The sequence below is a fragment of the Exophiala oligosperma genome, assembly GCF_000835515.1.
Source record: "Exophiala oligosperma strain CBS 72588 unplaced genomic scaffold supercont1.10, whole genome shotgun sequence".
Classification (NCBI taxonomy): Eukaryota; Fungi; Ascomycota; class Eurotiomycetes; order Chaetothyriales; family Herpotrichiellaceae; genus Exophiala; species Exophiala oligosperma.
The window spans coordinates 1,577,341-1,597,592 of record NW_015622827.1 but is presented as its reverse complement, the minus strand read 5'-3'; the positions used below and the strand labels follow the sequence as shown (position 1 = coordinate 1,597,592).

Genomic DNA, 20,252 nt, shown 5'->3' with positions numbered 1-20,252 from the left:
AGTTACTAGAAAATCAGTATAAGTTATTATACTCCTTATTAGAATTTAAACTCTTTATGTTTTATGTTAAATAGTTATTTAAAATGTTTCTTCTATACTAAGAAAGGCATAAAAGAGTGTAATAAAACGTTTTCCGCGGAGGAATTTAACGCGCTAACTACGTAATATAACTGTTTAGCTGAAGCCACTTACTAGAAGAGTGAGGATATTTAAAAAATGTTAGTAGAGGCCATGCGTATATAGCTTGCCCTTTCTGAAGCTAATACTAAATGGGAGTGATTATAGCGAGAGGCTAATAACTTATTAAATAAGTAAAAGAAGATATTAATTTAGGAGCTAGAATCCTTAGACAAGCTAGATTATATGAATTCTCCTCTAATTACCTTATTTATAGTCTTTATAAGGCTAAATAATGCTTAATTAGAACAGATATTTAAGTTAGAGCCTAGATCTATATCTTCTTTCCTAGGTTCTATCCTAATTAATCGTCCCTTATAGTTATTAGACACTATTAGTAAGTTATCTTCTTCTTTCCTAATTATACTGCTAAAGTATATTCTTTAGAAGGTATTCTGTGGGTTCCTAAGTGTTTTCTTTTAATTTATATCCTAACCATTTAATGAGGTAGTGTATTTTTTCTTTAATCCTAAAGTGATCTAAGATCCTTTTAACATTATATAGTGACTACTATGTTTCTTTATGTATTAGTACTGGCCCTAGTCTGGTATTTAGCGATGCTTTTTTAAGAAGTGATTTATAAAATACTAGGTAAATATTTATTTCTTTAGGTAGTTCTAACTTAAATGTCACTAGTCTAAGTTTCCTTTTGATTTTATAAGGTTTAATCTTAGTGTGATCTAGTTTATTAGATAGTCTTTATGTTTTAATGTTTTTTCTGAGAAGGTAGACTATCTCTTTTTCTGTGAAGTCTAGTCCCTTAAATCTTCGCTTATTCGTTTTTTTAACTGTTTTTTCTGATATTTTCTTAAGTTTCTCTCTTAAGAGTTTGTGTAGTGATCTTAATTTCTTAACTAAGATTACTACTTTTTCTATAATTAGTTTAATACCTTATGTGTCTTTCTTAATCCTTAGATAATATCTATAATTCGCGTAAAATAGTGAAATTCCTATAATTAAAGTGATATTATTATAGGTAAATTATGTAATGAGTAATAGTGATACCTAGTTATTCTATTAAAAATTAATGTAGTATTATAAGTATTATTCTAATATCTAATTTATTCTTTTTATTTATTTATTACTTTATGGGTAGAACACTATTAATAACTTTTAATGAACTCCTATAAGGTTCATTAGGGATTACTAAAACTATAATATAAATAGTTTGTCTTAATTTAAGTGTATTTCTAATGGTATCCTATATTAGCTAATAATAGTTTTATAAAGTGTGTAAACTAACTTTTCTGCTATTAATACTTCTTTATATAGAATAAAATGCGTATATTTTATTAGGATATTATTTACTATAAGTATACTGTTAAAGTCTATACCTATAAGGGGTTCTCTAGACTTAGGTAACTTAGTAATAAAGTCTAATGCGATTATGTGCTATGCTTCTCCTAGTATTATTAATATTTAGAGTAATCTATATAGTTTATATTAGGTATACTTTACTTTATGGTATATATTATAATTCTTAATGTAGTCTATTATATCTTTCCTAACTTCTTTTTAGGTGAAGTCCCTTATGACTAGTTTAAGTGTTTTCTTAATACCTAGGTATCCTACTAACTTATTATTATATTATTCTCTAATGATTTCCTCTTTTTGTTATTTTGTTAGCTTAACTTCCATGAATACTAGCGCCTAAATTTCTGGTGTGGCATATATTAAGGCGCCATTCTTTTCCTTAAGTATTACCATAGGTTCCGGTTTAATATCTTTTATATAATCTAGCTATTAATTAAGCGCGTCTACTATAGTGTTTTCTTTTCCTTAGATATAATGTATTTAGAAGTTATATAGTGTAAGTATTTCTACCTATTAAACTTATCTTCTATTAAGTTCTTTTATTATTATTTAGTATAATAAATTCTTATGGTTAGTATAGATCTAAATTTAATACTTAGTACCTTTAAGATATACTCTTTATTCCTTAAAATATTTAACTATTATAAGTAGTTCTTTATTATGAATGTTATAGTTTAATTTTAGCCCTGTTATCTTTCTTAAGTAGTATATCATAGTATAAGTCTTACTATCTAGTCCCTTTTGCGTGAGATAGGCCCTAATTACTCTATTTAATATATTTATTTTTACCTAGTATTTTAGCTTAGAGTTATATATTATAAGTACTAGTGCCATTATAATGGCTTTCTTAAGGCAGTTAAATACTTCTTTATATTTTTATTCAAATTTGAATAAGATATCCTTCCTAATAAGGTTCATTAATGGCGCTACAATCTTTAAAAATCCCTTAATAAATTTTTGGTAATAGTTAAGTAGTCTAATGAAGGCCTATATCTTTATAATATTCTTAGGTTTTAGCTAATCTTAGATTAGCTCTATCTTATTAGGGTTCACTTTAATACTTTCATTAGATATAATATAGCTTAAGAAATAGATACGTTATTTATAAAACTCATATTTACTTAGTTTTATAGGTAAATCCTTTTCCTTTAATTTGTGAAGAACCTTTCAAATATATTTTATATATTCTTTATATATCTTTAAGAATATAAGTATATTATTTAGATATACTATTACAAAATCATTAAGATATTCTTAGAGTATATTATTAATTAATTCCTAAAAAGTTATTAATGCATTACTTAATCTAAAAGGCATGACGTAATATTTATATAACCTAAAATAGGTTTTAAAGGTAGTTATCTATTTATAATCTTCCTTTATTCGTATTTAGTAGTAAATATTCTATATATTAATTACGGTGAAGTATTTTACTCTAAGGAGTCTATTCTATAGTTCCTTAATTAAGGGTAATAAATATTAGTTCTTTTTCGTGATTATATTAAGTGATTAAAAGTTAATGCATAGTTAAAGAGATCCATTTTTCTTTAGGGTAAATAGTACTCTATATACTATAAATAACTTAGATAGTCTAATAAAGCCTTTCTTTAAATAAGTCTTAATATACTCCTTAAGGAAATCTTTTTCTTTCCTAAATAGTTACTTAAGTTACCCGTTATATTTAGGCACTTTTCTATCTTTAAGCGTGATTTTATGGTTCTATGGTTAGTGTTTTAGTAGCGTGACTAACCCTTCTTTCTCTTTAAAGAGGTCTTTAAAATCCTTATATTTCTCTAGTAGGCTTACCTTTTCTATACGATTTAAGGCCCTTCTTCTAGGTTATACCTATACTGCTCTCTATAGAGGTACTTTAGAAGTTAATCGTTTCTTTCGCTTCTTCCTTTCATGACTATAATTTAGGAAGGATAAGGTTCGTTCTTTTTAGCTTATCTCTAAATTATGTTCCTAAAGCTATTTTAGTCTTAGAACTATATTATACTTAGTTAGTATTATATTAATGTTAATCCTTTCACAGTAATTACTAATTTCTAACTAAGTGTCCTAGATTTCTTTTTATATCCATTCACTATTATACTTTATTAGTGTTCTATTCGCTATAAGTAATAGATATAGTTATTTCTTTTTATGTATTTTAAATCTTATTACTACCTTTAGTAATATATAGTCTTAATTAGCTTTATAGTTAATTATTACCTATATAGACTTATTAGCTAATTTAGCGCTAAAGATTAATGATATTAAACGCTAGATCTATATTATATTAAATTAGCTAGCCTAAGACTTTTTTTATTAAGGGGTCTTCTACCTTAAGAGGACTTCTCTTCGCCGTTTTTTAGTATATTATTTATATTTATATTCTTCTTTCTATAGATTTATTAAAGGATCTCTAGCGATATCTTAATATCTACCTTTTCTGTGCTTCCTTTATTATGCGCATATAATTCTAGCGTAAAGGTACACTGCATATCTCTATATAGATTTACCTATATAGTGCGCGGTGTTCTTAGTCTTACCTTAGGGTTAAATACTGCGTAATAATGTTACGTATCCTATAGGTAGTGTTATTACTAGCATAATATCGGTTTTTAGTAGGGTATAAGGATAACATAATATGCCTTAGTTATACTAAGCATAATAAACTTAACTAGGTTATCTTCCTTATCTAGGGAATTAATTATCATGAATTCTTCTTCTTTATCTAAGTCACTATTAAGTGAGTAATGTATTTCGCTTCTATACACTTTATATATATGTATTTCTTTATATGGGTATAGCTTATCTTAACACATATTTAGAGCTATTATTCTTTATCTCTAATTAGGGTTACTATAGGGTATAAATCGTATGTTTTCACCTAGTGTGATTAACTAATAGTGCGTTCTAATTATTATGGCTCCTAGTGTCTTTTCTTTTTTGTAATAGTGTCCTATAATGTCCTAATTAATCTCCTATAGTGCGAGGTTTTCCTTTTCTTTAAATGGAAAAAAGTATAGTAGCTTTATACTGGTTTAATATGTATGAGGCCTAAGGCCTTCGCACTTAAAGCATTACTATATAAAAACTTCTTATGCTTCTTTCTATTTCGTAATATAATCTAGGTAATAGCTATTATTTACTAACCTTATCTTTAGTATTTACTCCTTATAATAGACCTAATTTATAGTCTTAATAACTACATAATAATAGCTATAAAATAACATAATGTTATATAGTGAGTTAGAGTCCTTAGGGTCCTAGTCTAGTTCGTTTTTTTCCCTAAATAGAAACTTATAACGCTCTTTCCCTAGCACGTTATATATGTGTACTAGTGTGGCATAGATTAAGCTTTTATATGCTATGATAGGGACTAGATTCTCTCTAATCTTAGGGTCTTCTTATGAGTTAATTCTTCTATATACTATTATGTAATTAGTAGGGTAATACTATGTGCATAGTATATTTATTTAGTACTTTATTATTAGTATCGCGATATTATCATAATTCGTAATAACTTAGTATTTATCTATATACTATAACGTTAGTTACTACTCTATAGTAATAATATCTTTAGATTCCACGAGAATAAATTCTTCTTCTTTATTATCACTAAGTATTTAGCCTTCTGCACCGCTATTAGTATTATTATCCTAAGAAAAGAAGTGTATAAGCATTATTCTATGAATATTATGCGTATATACTCCTTTTTTCTTACTAATATATATCTCCTAGTGATATATATTTATAGTGATTATACGCTTAGCTTACTACTTTCCCCTAAAGGGTTATAACACTATTTATTCACTAATCTCTATTCACTAGTGTATTATTACTATTACTTATGTTATATCCCTCTAAACTAGTTTATACTCTTTACTAATCTCTTAGTCTAACTATTTTATTAGGATCTCTTTATATGATTTAAATGAAAAGCTATACTTTCTATTCCCTTTAGCTAAGTAAATATGTGATTTATTGTCTAAACACTAGAAATACCTTTATACCCTTAGAGTTATACTTAACTAATATGGGTGAGCGCCTTCCTATAGAGTAAACATTACCTATTCGCGCGCATTACGCTTTTAATAGTGTGTTCAGACCTTAGCTAAAGTGTATCCCATACTGATAATCTTATATAGGGGTTCTTTAGCCTCCATGATAGCTAATATTTTATCCTAGTTAGCGTCTTTTATCTTGTGTGCCTTGTTTTAACGATTTCTACACTTTCTTTTGTGAGGAAATTATCCTGATCCCTACTTATTAAAGATATGAATAGAGCAGTTATTATTATAGTAGGCAGTCCAAGATAGTCGCGCATGTGCGGCCTTATTATCAGCCTTTTTATTGGCTTCTTTACCCTGTTCCTTTAGACTAGGAAAGATTCCTATAGTCATGATAATCTCTTCATTATGTTCTAATAGTGATAGTGAAGTCACTCCCTTTACCTAGGTCCTTTTAAGTGTTCCCTTCTGTACTTTCTTAGCGTGGCTAGCCGTTTTAATGATGTTCTCCTTATCTAAGGAGTCGCGAAGAGTCTAGTAGTATCACTACCTTTTATTATATAGGCGGTATACTTTATTAACCCCCTCCGTAAATGCTTTCAATCAGCACTTAAGTTCTAATACTTTTATTAGAGTGTCAGCCTTTTCTTCTCTAATACTAGTTATTACTTCCATAATATGTAGTCTTATAGGCTTTATACCGTATTCTTTTACCTAGTGTCCGGATTTTTTATAATTATAGTATAGGTTTTCTTTCTTTTATCGCTCTTGCTCCTTACTAAATGGTCCCTTACGCTAGAAGCGACCCTTAGGTTATGAGGACTAACCTTCTTTCATGGAGTTAAGATTCATTAGGTCTCTATAGAACTAGTAGTTATTATGATTACCTTTGTAGTAAGTACCTTTAGTCTTTTCATGGTATCCCTTCCTTTCTAAACTTAGCTTATAAAGCTAGTTATTAACTTTAATGGCTTTATTAATTAGTCCCTAATAAGTCTTAAGCCTTTTTAGGCCTAACCCCTTCTTAATGCTATTCTTTAGTCTAGTATAAAAGGCGATAGTAAACACATTATTATTCTAGTCTAACTTAGCCTAAAGTCTCTTAAATAAGGCATAATACTGCGTGGCTAACCCCTTTTGCTTAAGCTAATAGATTCGTTAGGTAGTGGCCTATTTCTTTCCTAGTGTTCTAAAGATCTATTAAAGGTATTTAAGAAACATTGTAAAGTTACTAAAGATAGTAGTGATCTTAGGGTTCTTCTATCCCTTAGGGAATATTAGGTAATCTATCATAATAAGTTTAAACTAATGGAAGGCCGATCCCTTCATGTGGAGTTCTACAAATAAGACTCTATCTTTATAGATAATGTATTTAGTACGATTTAGCTTAAAGGTCGCGATGAGTTAAGTGATAAATAACCCTAACTTCTCACGAGCCCTATAGAACGCGTTAACTTTGGTGTTGTCCTTATTATTACTACTATGGCCTTCACTATAGTTAGAGGTGTGAGAGGATGGTCTAGGTGTTAGCGCGCCTAGGGCGGACCGAACTAAACCCATAGGGGATGGTAAGCGGATAGGAGCTTTGGAGCTAGATATCATGTTAAATACTTTCGATTAAGAGATAGTTAAAGTGTTACGTTTCGCTTCATATAGAGTGTTATAAGATATATAGTCTTAATAGGTGAGAAGTATAAGAGATAAAGTCACTAAAAGCGCGGTACTTAAGCGAGTATAAGAGCGAAGTGATCATAACCAAAACGTATGGGTATAATTATGAATAAAGTTAACTACGTGATAAAGCTATGTAATGACTGTGCATATATAGTCCTCTGTGCTTAGTGGTGCTTAGTGGTGCTTAGTGTTACTCAGCCTAATTACTACTGATTATAACTGAGCGTAGCTAATCGCCCTTAGTCACGTGACCCCTAACTTTAGTCACCCTAAGCTTCTCTTAGTATTCCTACCTCATAGGGTTAATAGCTATTATCATAGCTTTATCTGCGGCCTATAGGCTAGGCCCGCTCATAACATATTACTTTATACTATAGTAATATTTATAGCTATATAATAAATACTAAGAAGTTAAATTAGATTATATTTATAGTGTTTATAGATAAATTTTCTTTTATTAATTTATACTTAAGGTATAATAAGCTAAAATTAAGTAAAGATAAACCTTTAAATATACTTAATAAATAATAAAACTAAAAGTAATAAGAATTAATAGTTTCATAATAATATAGTGAGATAAATAGTTACTAATAATTTATTAGTGTAATGAAAGTTATGAAATAAAAGTTACGCTAGTAACGCTAAGACTTAATTTATATATGTAATAATTATTACTATAGACTAGAATAGTGTTAAGGTTAGGTATTAGGTTTTAGGTTTAGGTTACTTTACTTATTATGTAGCCTAGGTTTCTTAATAAGTAAGAAGTATAGAAAGAGAGATATCTTTAAGGGTATATAGTATATTAAGTGTACTAATATACTATAAGTAAAGTAATTATCACTAAAATATATAGATATAATTATAAACGAAGTTAACTACGTAATAAAGCTATATAATAACTATATATATATAGCCATTATTTTTCCTAGCTTTATTTAGCTCTATAGGGTTTACTACTAAAGCCTTAGAAGTCATGAGATCCTTAAACTCTATATTAACCTATTATAGACCCTAAAGAGCCTTCCTATTACGTGACAAAGTTTCTCTATCCTTTATGTGCCCCTAAGTAATACCGCTAAGTGACTATTGTTATAGCTTTGTCTGTGGCCTTATAAGAGGCCTTAATTCGTAATAAATAGCTTTATTTTGTAAAAGAGTGTGTTAAATAGTTAAGGGCCTCCTATGCGAAGTACTTCGCTAAAATAGTCTTTATAAGTTAAGGCCTATTTTAAGACGCTCTTTACTACCCTAGTTTAGTACCTATTTCTCTTTCTATTCTATCTGATAAAGCGCTTATTATTAAGGTAATCTTTAGGGCCTTATTCTTTAGGCCTATATATACAGTATACTATTATTTCGGGAGTTAATGCGGCAACAAGGAATGCCTTAATTAGAGGAAGAATTACACTCCTTTTTGCTATATAATAAATAGAGAACCGCCTCATAGTTATTAAGGTTAGACTTGACAATATATCATATTAGACCCCTAACAATCAAATTACCTAGGTTACACTCCGTCTAACAATTAATTAAGGACTTCTCGCGCTTTTGCTTCGTCATTCGCCTGCCGCCCTCGCCGTCTTCTGTCCTTCTGAATCACAAAGTACCATGACAACAATATCGACGTGATCGACACGATCAGAAAACATAAACAAATTATATATGAGACATGGTAACTCGGGCCAAACACTGTGCTGTAGACGTGAGGTCCGACGATGCCTCCAAATTGAGCCATGGCATTTGTCCAGCCAATTCCAATGCCAGCTCCAACAGTACCTTCGAGGGCGCGGATACGTTCAGGCCATATGACTGGATATGCAGAGCCAGCGCAAGATACAGCGACAATGAGTGCCAGGTACTTTACCACAGGGCTGTGCACGGTGATGAGGATGATGTAGCATATGACGGTGGTGCCCTCAACTGTGAATGATTATGTTAGTGTTAATAGCTGAAATCAAAAGGTAAAGAGTAAAGCCTACTTGAGACAGCGGTTGTCCATGGACGAATCCATTTCTTATGCAGAAGTCGACCTAGCGTATTGAGCAAGATGAAGCACGAGACGTAGGGGGGCTATGTTGAGGTTGCGTTAGTCGTCCTCATATCGCTGATGTACCAGGTAGACAGAACTTACGATGTTCATCAACTGCGACTTGGCTGTCGTCGTGAAGCCAAGCTGATAAATTACGGTCGGTAGCGCGTAATTGATGCCGAAGCCCCCGATACCATGTGCGAGCCAGTAAACTGTAAAAGTGTACGTGCTTGGGTCACGCAGAAAGATCTTCAGCGATGACCAGTCCCAATTGCCTTTCTTCCCTTTTGGCGCAGTAACACTTAGTCTCTCGGCCATGTAAGCTCGTTCTTTCTCATTTAACATCCGTGCCGTTTCAGGGTAATCTGGCAGCCCGAAAAGCGCGATGAAGGATAGGATGATTGCTGGCAATCCTTCGAGGAGAAAGAGCCAACGCCATCCTGCGAGGTTGCCTAGCCCATCCATATAAGAAATTCCAAAGGCTAATAACCCGCTTAGTGCGCTTGAAAGCTGACCGACCGAGTAGAATAGGGCGATGCGCCATGGGAGTTCCTTGGGTTTGTAGAAGAAATCCATATGGTAGAGCACGGCAGGGTACTACTTTGTCATTAGTAAATAAAGACATGGGTTACGCGCGGTATCATGGATGAGGAAGTAGACGTACAAAACCAGCCTCAGCTGCGCCAATAGCGAATCGTACACACATCATGCCCTGGAAGCTTTGGACAGCTGCTGCTGAGCATGCGCAAATCCCCCAGGCGAGGATGAGGACGAACATCCATCTTGAGGGTCGGAAGGTCTTTAATAACAGTGTGTTTGTGGGCTCGAAGATTAGATAGCTGTATGAGAAGATAGACAAAGTCCACGCCCACATGCCAGGTGTGAAATGCATTTCTTTCTTTATGCCCGTACCGTGTTCAAGATTGATAATGGCAGCATTGGAATAATTCGATGAATCGATAACCCGAAAAACATACACGGTCGAGTAGAAACCAACAAGCCAGAAGTCGACCTTGCGTTTGACTCTTTTCTCAAAGTTTGCGTCCACCGCAATATCACTCGAAGTATCAATCTGACTGTCAGAGGGCGAAGGAGGGGCCTGGGAGGTGAAAGTCTCCCCGGGTGTCTTATCGGTCGACATCCCGGGAAAGACAAATTCAGGCATGTCAGGGAATCAAGGTCAATGATTGCTAATCCAGAATCTGAGGGCCAACGACTGACCAGCTCAACCACGAGAGAAGAGCACATGGTGTACTGGCCTGCGCTCTTGGTATTTAACCAGGAGACGGCAATACGGCTTCTTCATCACGACATCAATGAGAAAAAGGCGTCACGTCGACCCAGTAACTCCTTGCAGTCAAGTTCAACGGGTCCAGATTCGCACAGATAGCGAAACATGATCTCTGTATTAGGCCGGACTAGCATTCAGGACTTTGACGATAGCCGCACTTCCAGTATCAGAGCAACGTTCATAGAAGCAATTATCTTGACTACCCGCATTCCGTCTGGGTGTGGGGGCGCCACCCATTTGCAAAATCTCCGATAGGATTTTTCTGACGTGGGATCATCGAGGGTTGCAGCAATCACGACTCTTTAGCACAAAAGCACGTAATCAGCGTGGGTGGTGATAGCATTCCCCGACACAGAACGGAGGTCTTATGTCTCAGGGTCTGACTCCCATCACATAGAGATACGTACCTTTCAGCAGACCCCGCACTTTATAAAGAGAAGGCAAAAGCCCGATATTGAAGCGGTACATTCTTTCTTTGCTCCAATTATCAAATCGATAGTTCCAGAGTGTTTATTTCAAGCCTTGGAATTAACCGCAATATGGCACCATCAGCTATTGAAAACCCTGTTTCTAAGGTGTCTCCAAGTCAAATTCTGGTGAAGCCATGGAGCCGCCCAGCCCATACCAAGGAAAACCTCGATTGGGCTCCGTTGACCAAGATTGATCTCTCGCGCTTCGATCAGCCTGGTGGAAAGCAAGCACTAGCCAAAGAGCTCTACGATGCCGTCACTAGAGTTGGCTTCTGGACTGTCGTCAATTCAGGAATTGACGATGCACGAGTCCTTCGCCAATTTAGCGTTGGAAACACTTTCTTTAAGGAACCGCTAGAGGAAAAGCGCAGATTTCCCTGTAACTTTGCTGAAGGAGAATACTTTGGATATCGAGAGAATAGCCGCTGGGTGGGTGACACTGGTGTTAAAGAGAACATCGAAATGGTTTGTTATTAGCATATGATATGTGTTCATTCTCTTACTTTTATTAGCTTAATATCCCGAAAGCTATCTCGGCATATACTGATGTTGGTAAACATAAGATAGTTGAGGAGCATTATGATGAGATTGCCACTTTCCATCGAGAGCTCTGGGAGAAGGTGATACGAAAACTCTTCGTTCTGATCGCCATTATTCTAGAGCTACCAGAGAATTACTTGGTTAAAGCTCATGACTACGACCAGGAGTCAGACGATCATCTCAGGTATATGATATATAATGTCAGAACTCAAGATGAGTGGGATCGTACGCAGGCCTACTCTAAGGGCGGGCACACCGATTTCGGAAGTTTAACGCTCCTCTTCTCTCAACATGTCGCTGGCTTGCAAATCCGCACGCCTGAAGGAGAATGGAAGTCGGTTAAGCCAGTTGAAGGTGGCATTACTTGTAATGCCGCTGATACTTTGACTTTCCTGACGAATGGTAAGTGAATGTAATTACGACAAAAGGGAGTCTATACTTATCTCTTGGGGAACAGGCTTCATCAAATCCACCGTTCATCGAGTCGTGACACCACCAAAGGATCAGATCCAGATCCCACGTCTTGGATTGCTATACTTTAGCCGTCCAGGTGCAAATACGCCCATGAAGACTGTGCCATCGCCGCTCTTGGATCGCTTAGGTCTTTTGAGCGCCGAGGATAAGGATGAGACACGAATAGTCCCAACCGGAACCGAGTATGTGCGAGCTCGTGTCAAGGACGTCCATTACAAGACCGTCCTCGACAAGCGAGAGGGCACGTCTTTCGAATTCAACGGACTAAAAGTGCAGAACTATTATGAGTGAACATGAGAGTCGCTGCAGCAGTGTTGTAATGATGCGGCCTTGCAATAGCGAGTCAATAGAAAGGAACAAGACGCGAGCCTGCAATGAAAAATAAGCTATAAACATATGAATGAAGCAAGCCCTGCTGCGTTCCAGCATTTTCGATGTTAAAGACGTAATACAGACAGCACGAGTTTTAAAATTATGTAATGACTCGGTGCCGGGTTCAAGGATTGCACAAGCGATGATGTCGTCTATCTCAATACTCAGGACGACTCCGTACGGAGTTAGACAAAGGAAAATGCGAAGAAACCAGAGTCGGCCAAGATAATGCGCACGCGATCTTAGTCACGAAATCGATTCCTACGAGATGACTCCCTACTGCCTTGACCTTGGTCTTGTACCACCGGACCGAGCCTGCACGCTCACTTGCGCCTACTTTCCTAGCACAGCTGCGATTCTCAGAAGACTGATGCCGTGCGAAAGCTTCAATCAAGATCCGCGGACTACGAAGAGCTAGAGGGTGAAAATGCCCCAATGTGAATCGAAAGAGATGGTCTGTCACGCAAAAGAAACACATCGCCCCACAGAGCGCACATTTTGAGGACACCATATCTTATCACACCGTTGCCACCGCCACCACCACCACGCGTGTATCACGCAAGCGAGGCTGGCAATGGCAGCATCGCCCACTAAGCAATTAATGATTGGCCACATTCCTGGTCATTTGCCCGAGGCTTGAACAATTGCCACCATTTCTGGGGTAATGCTTGATGTGCCAAACGGCTGGGAAGGTCAGATTGTCGCTCAATATGCTTGGGAAATTGCGCCATATGGTGACAGTTGTTTTTGAGAGGCCTTAACTTCTGCAATTTTTGACAGAGTGGGAAGTATATAACAATAGCATTTGCATCCAGTGCTCGGATTCATCATTACTTCCTGTTAAGATTTTGCGGATCTGGGCTTCCCATCAGTATTCGCAACCAAATCTATTCAACTCACTTCATCATGGCAGGCCAGAAATTGACAGAGCTACGCGGCCTGGTAATTCGCACCAGAAGTCTATCTCCAGCTCAATCCGAAGCAAGTGATGAGCTCATGGAGAAAGATTATGTACACCATCAATCCGATACTGCGATGGCGTATCCCACACTCAACCTGGTCGACCTACTGAAAAACAATGAAGCCGATGAATTGCTTCGAGATCTCGCCGCTAAAAGTCCGCCAATTCGAGCTTATCTCCGAATGAACTCTACCTCACCAAATGTCGAGACTTTCCCCGACTTCTGGGACCCTGTAGACAAAAGAGCTCCACGAAGGGTTTCCAGGAGACGGTCGTTCAGCGCTTGAATATATTGAGATATGATTCAAATCAATCAGAGTGGGAGCTATCCCTGCACTGCTAAAGGGACTTCGACGCTAACTCTTTCCTCTCAAGCTGGAACAATTGATCGAAGATAGTCATCGCTGCCTTCGTGCCTTCAACAATCGTGGAGATTGCAAAATTCTCAAGATCATGGAGGTCGCCGTGGCTTTGCCAGATATCAAAATCGTCGAAACCTAGAAACGAGCACCGGTGCTTGAACGAGGACACATGTTACAGTCGACCCGGGTGAGAATTTCAGAAGATCATGATTGATCTTCAGAGGGCTCGTCCAACACCGACATGACTTGTGGCAAGGTGCATAGTTATACGACACGTCGAAGACGCATGCCAATCTGCACCTGTTCCACAGTCTCGTCGATGCGTTCGAAGTATATCGTCTTGATGAATGAACATGCTCGATGCTAGTGCCACATCCGCTCGATGCTCCTGCTGAGATGGCATGCGGATAGTGGTTAGATTCGCAATAAGTGCTACTACAAAGCATAATGGTGGCTCACTGATGCCGACCGAAGTCAAGGGTTAAGGCCAAGCCGAAAGATAGCTCAACTAGCGAGCACAAGTCGAACTTACAACATCGATGCCTGCATTCGATGTTTGCGAATAGGCGAATGGAAACCCGTAATCCACCCCACATCGAAGATAAGGATCAGGCTTTATTAAGCTTATAAAGTCCATCTGTAAACATGTGTCGTACAATCGCGGGCCATGTAAAGTTTCAAATAGTGAGAGTACATGACTCTCGATGCAATGTCACAAGCACCGTTCTCATAAGTAGGCTGTTTCTGCTGCGTGCTCACTGCACCCTCGTCTATATACTTCCACGTTAGATCGTTCTCACGGAGATGCGTGATCCAAAGAGCTCCGTTAGTGTGAAGAGACCAGCGACTAGTTGTTAGCGTTCATTTCAATATAGCTTCTCCTTCATCGTCAGAGTCTATTGATATGAAAAATTGTAAGGAATTTCCATGATTTCTACACTTGGAAGAAGTACCGTATAATAGTCATGCTAGCTGGTTTAATTCAATTCTTTAGAGATCTGGGGCCTAGCACGAAGGTGTGTCAATAGGTATGAAGCCCCCGAGGTTTATCTGATGCCAAGAATTGGCTTGTGGCTTCCCAGCACAAACACTGGTTGGTGATGGCCGAGACGCCCATTAACGCCACCATTCTTGGCACAGTCTCAAGTAAGGAAGGGAAGCTTTGCCATTTCTCGGGAGCTTCTATCATCATAAACCATTTGGCATGGATACAATCAAGTTTCCTGCTTCACTTGACGCGGCGAAGATACCGCTGCCGGAACAATTGAGACTCGACAGCGTAATCATGCCGTGCACAGTTGGAGCTAGCTTTTGCTGGCTTGAACAGGTAAAGAGGTGATCACGCCATCGAGAACGATTGTAACTTAGGAAATGGTATAATGTTGCTACCACCCACAATGGAGCACAACAGCTCTTCCTTTCTGTATCTAGTGAGCTTCAGACATTAGCCATATCAACACCTACTACTACTCCCCTATCTGTATAACAAACAATGTCGTTCTCCGTCCAGAAAGCGCCGAGTCCTGTAGAAGCTCCATTAGATGCCTCTGTGGCGGTTGACAAGAAATCAACCTTGGAGATACAGCCAGCCGCTACCAATACTTCTCCAGTCCGGCAGAAATTGTATCAGTGGTTCTCGCCTACCGACACACCAGAAGAACGGCGATTAATCATGAAACTTGATGGCTTGATTCTCGTATTTGTCTTCCTCGCCTACTGGGCCAAGGTTTTGGATTCTTCGGCCACGAGCACAGCATACGTCAGTGGCATGAAGGAGGATTTGAGTTTGTATGGGAATCAGCTGAATTACCTGAACACTGTATACATGTGAGACCTTCTTCTCTGTCCCTCTGGTATTTCACTTGTTGTCAGTACTGACGTGAATATAGGGTCGGCTTTATCACAATGCAGATTCCATTAACACTAGTAGTACGTTACTACTAGCTCCTGGGTCGATGAAGCAACAAGAGTACAAATCTGACATAAATTGTCACAGATGACTCGCCTCCCTATCAATTATTTCCTGCCCACCGCTGATTTACTCTGGGGTGTCTTCACACTTGCCCAATATAAGGTCAGCAATGTGTACCAACTTTACGCACTACGATTTTTCGTCGGAGCCCTTGGTGGCTTTTTTTTCCGGCGGTACAATGGTACCTAGGTAGTTGGTATAAACGCTCGGAGTTAAGTCGTCGTGGCGCAATTTTCTTCATTGCGAGTCAGGTGGGCGGTATGAGTTCTGGTTACATTCAGGCTGGTGCGTATGCAACCTTGAATGGCAAGCATGGCATTGAGGGCTGGCGATGGCTGTATATTATCTGTATGAGCTTCCCTGAGACTGAAGCCAGGCAGACTGACTGATCCATTCAGGTTTCGCGTGCACCGTTCCCATCGCCCTCTTCGGTCTTCTCGTCCTTCCTAGCACCCCGGACCGGTGCAACTCGAAGATTCTCACGGCAAGAGAAATCCAACTTGCCCAAGATCGAATGGCGGTCGAGCATCGTGAACCTCGGAAAGCTATCACGCTGCTTAAGTTCAAGAAGACTTTGAGTGGTTGGCATTTCTGGATTCTGGTTGGGTTTGCCTTCTTCTTCTCCCAGGCCGATGGCGTCTCATCTAACAGTGGTCTGCCATTGTGGCTCAAGGCCGAGGGATACTCGGTTGAATCTATTAACACAATCACGACGGTCTCACCTGCTGTTACCATCGTCGCTTCCTTGATCTGTGGGATCCTTTCTGATGCCTACGATGCGAAAGTATGGCTAATCGCCATCACCGCCCTATTGAATATCTTCGCCTGTATCGTGCTTGCAGTCTGGAAGGTTCCTCTCGGTTTGAAATTTTCAGCTTTCTTCTTGTCTGGAAGTGCGGACGGTATTGCCGCCATCATCTATGCATGGGCCAACGAGATTTGTTCCCACGACGCCGAGGAGCGCGCTCTCGTGATCAGCTCCATGAACACCATTGGTAACACTTTCGGAGCATGGCTACCGCTGTTGTAAGCTTTGTTTCCCATGCACAAACTGCTCAGGATTGTACTAATGATTTGTGTCTCTTGCAGTGTCTGGAAGACTGTTGATGCCCCCAGATATCTGATTGGGTATAACTGGACCATCGCCCTTGATGTCTTTATGCTCATCATGCTTTTCGTTTTGAGACACTTTTGGGCTAGAGAAAAAAGAGCAGGACTTTTGATGTAAACTGAGGTCCTCTGGATTGTCTGGGAAGGAAACTATGGAGAACTGGTCAGAAGGAGGGATGAAGCTTTCTCACCACTCAATAAAAGGCCATAAACATTCTGATGATACTAAACACAGTGCCTCGAACTAGTGGATGCAACATGCCCCTAAACAGTGTCGAAAGTCACCAGATAGAGAAGATTACGTCAACTGTTAACATACTGCATGTGTCCCTGGAAAGCTGTAGTTAAAAAGACAAAGTTCAATAGGCACTCAAACAACGCCGTCTAAAGCAAATTTAACTGATCAAAGCTCATATCTCAATTTTTGAGAATGTCGCATGACGGGCTTTGTAGTCCTGATGAGATGACAGCCTACTGATGAAGGTGCATACTCACCCAGATTGTACTCCTCCCTGCCCCCCCGCGTTCTCTATCAGCGCATCCGAACCATTACATAGAGCATACTCGTTCACTAGAGTTTAGCTGAAAAGACCGTCATCTGGAATTGTTCCCTCGGGGATCGATTACTGGAATAGAGTATACCCTATCGGTTACGGAACAAAAAGTGCTTGGGGACTGCCGGCCAAAACAGAGGGGCCAGGATCACCTCAGGAGACGAAACAATCCAAGCATCCGACTTTTTGAAAGGGAATGAGACAGCGCTCTGTCCCGGTATAAAACTACACCTTCTTCCCTTTTGGCTAGCCATTCGCGCCTTGCAAACATCTACCGAAAGTGAGATCGAATACTTGTCATTGATGTACCTTCTGATCCCTTTGCCAGTGGCCGACATGTTGCAAATCCATGTACATCGCCATTCTCTATCCGGCGGAAGGAAAGGTCGACAGAGCAAGTTGTGTCGGTACTCTGATGCGTGGGCCAGTTCCTTCCTCAGTTAAGGGAGCTTCAGAGTGAGCAATGCGACCAAAGTTCACAAAAAGAGGACCACGCTCTCCGTTTTCCTGCCCACAGAGCAAATTCAGACAGATATTACGGAGTTTTTGGTTGTTCGAAACGTAAATTTCTTATACAACGCTTTCCTGTCCAAAAGGGGATGATTTTGCTCACACCTCCACCTCTCTTGTGTCACAGTTCAGCACATCAGCGTGTTCGACTGCCAGGGGTAAGCAAAAGCTCACACCTGTAGCGGAACTTCGTACGAAAAGCTTTGGTTTCCTCAGGCAAGGCTGATCTGCTTATTCCGCGCGAGTTCCCACTTCCACAACCACCGTACGGCCATGGCGACTACGATCAAGCCTGCAGACAGGCATGCCGACGTCACGAAGCCACGGTGGTACTGTGGCGCATCGACCTGCTGCCACACGACCAGCGGCAGCCAGGCCTGAAACACGTAGGCTATCTCGTTCATGGATCCCGTGACGATGGCTCGCTCCTCGTTATCTTCGGAACAGATCTCGTGAGCCCACGCCATGCATAGGCCGCTCAGCCCCCCGCCGCATCCGGCCAGGATATAACACGCCCAATGCCACCCCGTGGGAATGTCCCACACCGCCAGGCTAGCGTAGCAGACGATATTCACCGCTGCACCGAAAAGGATGGGCGGCCACCGTGCGCCACGCAAAATCGTGTCCGAGGTCCACGCGTACACGAGCGTGCTGACGATCTGCACCGCGTACGTCGTCGTGGGGTATACGTTGATCTGCGAGATGGTGTATTTGGGGCTCTTTGAGTCCTTGAGGTACTGCGCGAACGTGGGCTGGGAGACTCCTGCGCCCGCGTTGTTGAACAGCATGTACAAGGGCACCAGAAAGTAAATGTGCCAGGAGGTGAAGATCTTCTTGAACTTGGCTTTGGTGTAAGGGGCGCGGTCGGCACGGCCTTCGAGCTTCATGCGTTTCTTGGCGAACTCGCGCTCGTGAGGCTTGAAGTACCATGCCTTTGTGATCTCAGGCACATCAGGGAGCAGAAAGTAGCCGGACAGTGCGACAGGCAGGGAAATTACACCGTCGATGACGAAAAGCCACTGCCATCTGTAGTGAGTTAGTCACATGTGCAGCTAGCGTAGAGGAACATGGTAGCGGCCCGACGTACCCTTTGAGACCACCTTTTCCGCCTAGATGGTATACAGCTGCCATCAAGTAGCCAGAGAACATACTGCCTATCGCAGAGCTGGTGTGGAAAATACAGGAGCGTTTGGCAAGTTCGTCTCGTCTGTACCAACTGCGGGATTCATTGTCAGTCTGTCACTGCTCACAAAATATGCTTCTGAGGGGAGTCTCACGATCCAATCACGTAGACCATGCCTGGATAGAAAGTGGACTCTGCAAGACCGACGAGGAAGCGGATGGCGTAGATCGAACTCGCGCTGTTACATTTGGAGGTGCAGAATGTGAGAATGGTCCAGATGAGTTCCATCGTTGGGATCCATATGCTTGGACGGACGCGTGTGAGGACCATGTTCGCTGTTCAAGCCACGTTAGCCTTACTATGCAAAAGACCAAATGTCTCGGCAGCTTGGCTGGTAAGGCTGCGACGAGAAGGGGGCGGTGACAAGAACGTACAAGGTATCTCTCCCAGGACGTATCCGACGGTCCAGCATGTTTGCATATAGTTTAGCTGGTTCTTATACAGGCCCAAATCCTCCTTCATTCCACTCACGAATGCATTGTTGATGTTTATCTGGTCGAGGTACTTGATGAAATATCCCAGAGATGCAAACGTGAGGACGGCGGCGTCAAGCTTGAACAAGAACCGCCGCTCTTCCGGAGACTTGTCGAGACTGTCCCAAATATACGACCTCCATGTCAGACTTGGCTTTGCTTGGATGGCATCGTCGGAGCTTGAGGTAGGGTTATGAAGTGGTGATCGGGAATGGTCGCTGTCGTCGACGCTGGCCGTTGGGTTTTTGAGCTCGACCTCTTTACTGTCGCCATGAAACGCCATTATGATGTTCTTTCCTTGCTTCCCGGTGCCTCGTGCAACCTAGAGTTTGGATTCTCCCAAGCTCTTTTAAATCCGGATCTGTTCTGCCGGGCTGGCGTAGGTTGAGGTACTACCTTCCGATCAGGGTATCATGGTAGTGGAGATGTCAACTGCGACAGATGTTGATCACTGCAATGGCGTCTTCCACGCATAGATGGCGTGCTGTCTCTGATGTACAGAAGCATTTCGGCACATGCAGCAATATGTTCGAGATGCCGACCATGTCCAAGCAAGAATAAGCATTGCGGCACAAGGTGATAAGCATAACTTGTGTCACCCCACGAACTCCAATGGAGTGACGACCACTGAGAAGCGAACAATCACCACTCTCTCAGTTGAGATCTCTAGGGTGGGGGATGTCAGGGGTCTGTGTCGACAGTTGAGCAACAAATACAAACATCAAAGCACGCAATTCGGTCACGTGCTGCTGTTTCGACAACATTCGTCCCTTCTCCTCCCATAT

At 40.1% G+C, this 20,252-nt stretch overlaps 5 protein-coding genes across 5 annotated transcripts; 3 read left to right on the top strand and 2 right to left on the bottom strand.

Moving 5' to 3' along the window:
* Positions 1-6,099: 6,099 nt before the first annotated feature.
* Positions 6,100-10,360, bottom strand: PV06_09725 (uncharacterized protein; the record flags this gene model as incomplete). Its single annotated transcript, XM_016411190.1, has 5 exons — positions 6,100-6,112; positions 8,855-9,086; positions 9,146-9,236; positions 9,298-9,792; positions 9,860-10,360. 5 exons carry the CDS (start codon positions 10,358-10,360, stop codon positions 6,100-6,102), a joined length of 1,332 nt encoding a protein of 443 aa, XP_016258997.1.
* A 614-nt stretch (positions 10,361-10,974) lies between these two features.
* PV06_09724 (uncharacterized protein) lies at positions 10,975-12,365 on the top strand. Its single transcript, XM_016411189.1, has 3 exons — positions 10,975-11,421; positions 11,469-11,898; positions 11,954-12,365. The coding sequence occupies exons 1-3, from the start codon at positions 11,026-11,028 to the stop codon at positions 12,259-12,261; spliced, it is 1,134 nt and encodes a 377-aa protein (XP_016258996.1). The 5' UTR covers positions 10,975-11,025; the 3' UTR covers positions 12,262-12,365.
* Positions 12,366-13,192: 827 nt separating this feature from the next.
* Positions 13,193-14,257, top strand: PV06_09723 (uncharacterized protein). The gene is made up of 2 exons (XM_016411188.1): positions 13,193-13,621; positions 13,679-14,257. Exon 1 carries the CDS (start codon positions 13,249-13,251, stop codon positions 13,588-13,590), a length of 342 nt encoding a protein of 113 aa, XP_016258995.1. The 5' UTR covers positions 13,193-13,248; the 3' UTR covers positions 13,591-13,621; positions 13,679-14,257.
* Positions 14,258-15,157: 900 nt separating this feature from the next.
* Positions 15,158-16,865, top strand: PV06_09722 (uncharacterized protein; the record flags this gene model as incomplete). Its single annotated transcript, XM_016411187.1, has 6 exons — positions 15,158-15,492; positions 15,555-15,594; positions 15,662-15,739; positions 15,889-15,985; positions 16,036-16,663; positions 16,727-16,865. 6 exons carry the CDS (start codon positions 15,158-15,160, stop codon positions 16,863-16,865), a joined length of 1,317 nt encoding a protein of 438 aa, XP_016258994.1.
* A 444-nt stretch (positions 16,866-17,309) lies between these two features.
* PV06_09721 (uncharacterized protein) lies at positions 17,310-19,999 on the bottom strand. The gene is made up of 4 exons (XM_016411186.1): positions 19,369-19,999; positions 19,089-19,269; positions 18,899-19,027; positions 17,310-18,837 (listed from the first exon to the last, which is right to left on the bottom strand). Exons 1-4 carry the CDS (start codon positions 19,748-19,750, stop codon positions 18,024-18,026), a joined length of 1,506 nt encoding a protein of 501 aa, XP_016258993.1. The 5' UTR covers positions 19,751-19,999; the 3' UTR covers positions 17,310-18,023.
* Between the last annotated feature and the right edge of the window lie 253 nt (positions 20,000-20,252).

Coding starts and splice junctions, on each gene's coding strand:
- PV06_09724 (XM_016411189.1), top strand. CDS start 11,026: ATGGCACCATCAGCTATTGAAAACCCTGTTTCTAAGGTGTCTCCAAGT. Junction 11,422..11,468: donor TTAAAGAGAACATCGAAATG/GTTTGTTATTAG, acceptor TACTTTTATTAG/CTTAATATCCCGAAAGCTAT. Junction 11,899..11,953: donor TTTGACTTTCCTGACGAATG/GTAAGTGAATGT, acceptor CTTGGGGAACAG/GCTTCATCAAATCCACCGTT.
- PV06_09723 (XM_016411188.1), top strand. CDS start 13,249: ATGGCAGGCCAGAAATTGACAGAGCTACGCGGCCTGGTAATTCGCACC.
- PV06_09721 (XM_016411186.1), bottom strand. CDS start 19,750: ATGGCGTTTCATGGCGACAGTAAAGAGGTCGAGCTCAAAAACCCAACG. Junction 19,028..19,088: donor ATGGTCTACGTGATTGGATC/GTGAGACTCCCC, acceptor TGAATCCCGCAG/TTGGTACAGACGAGACGAAC. Junction 18,838..18,898: donor GGAAAAGGTGGTCTCAAAGG/GTACGTCGGGCC, acceptor AACTCACTACAG/ATGGCAGTGGCTTTTCGTCA.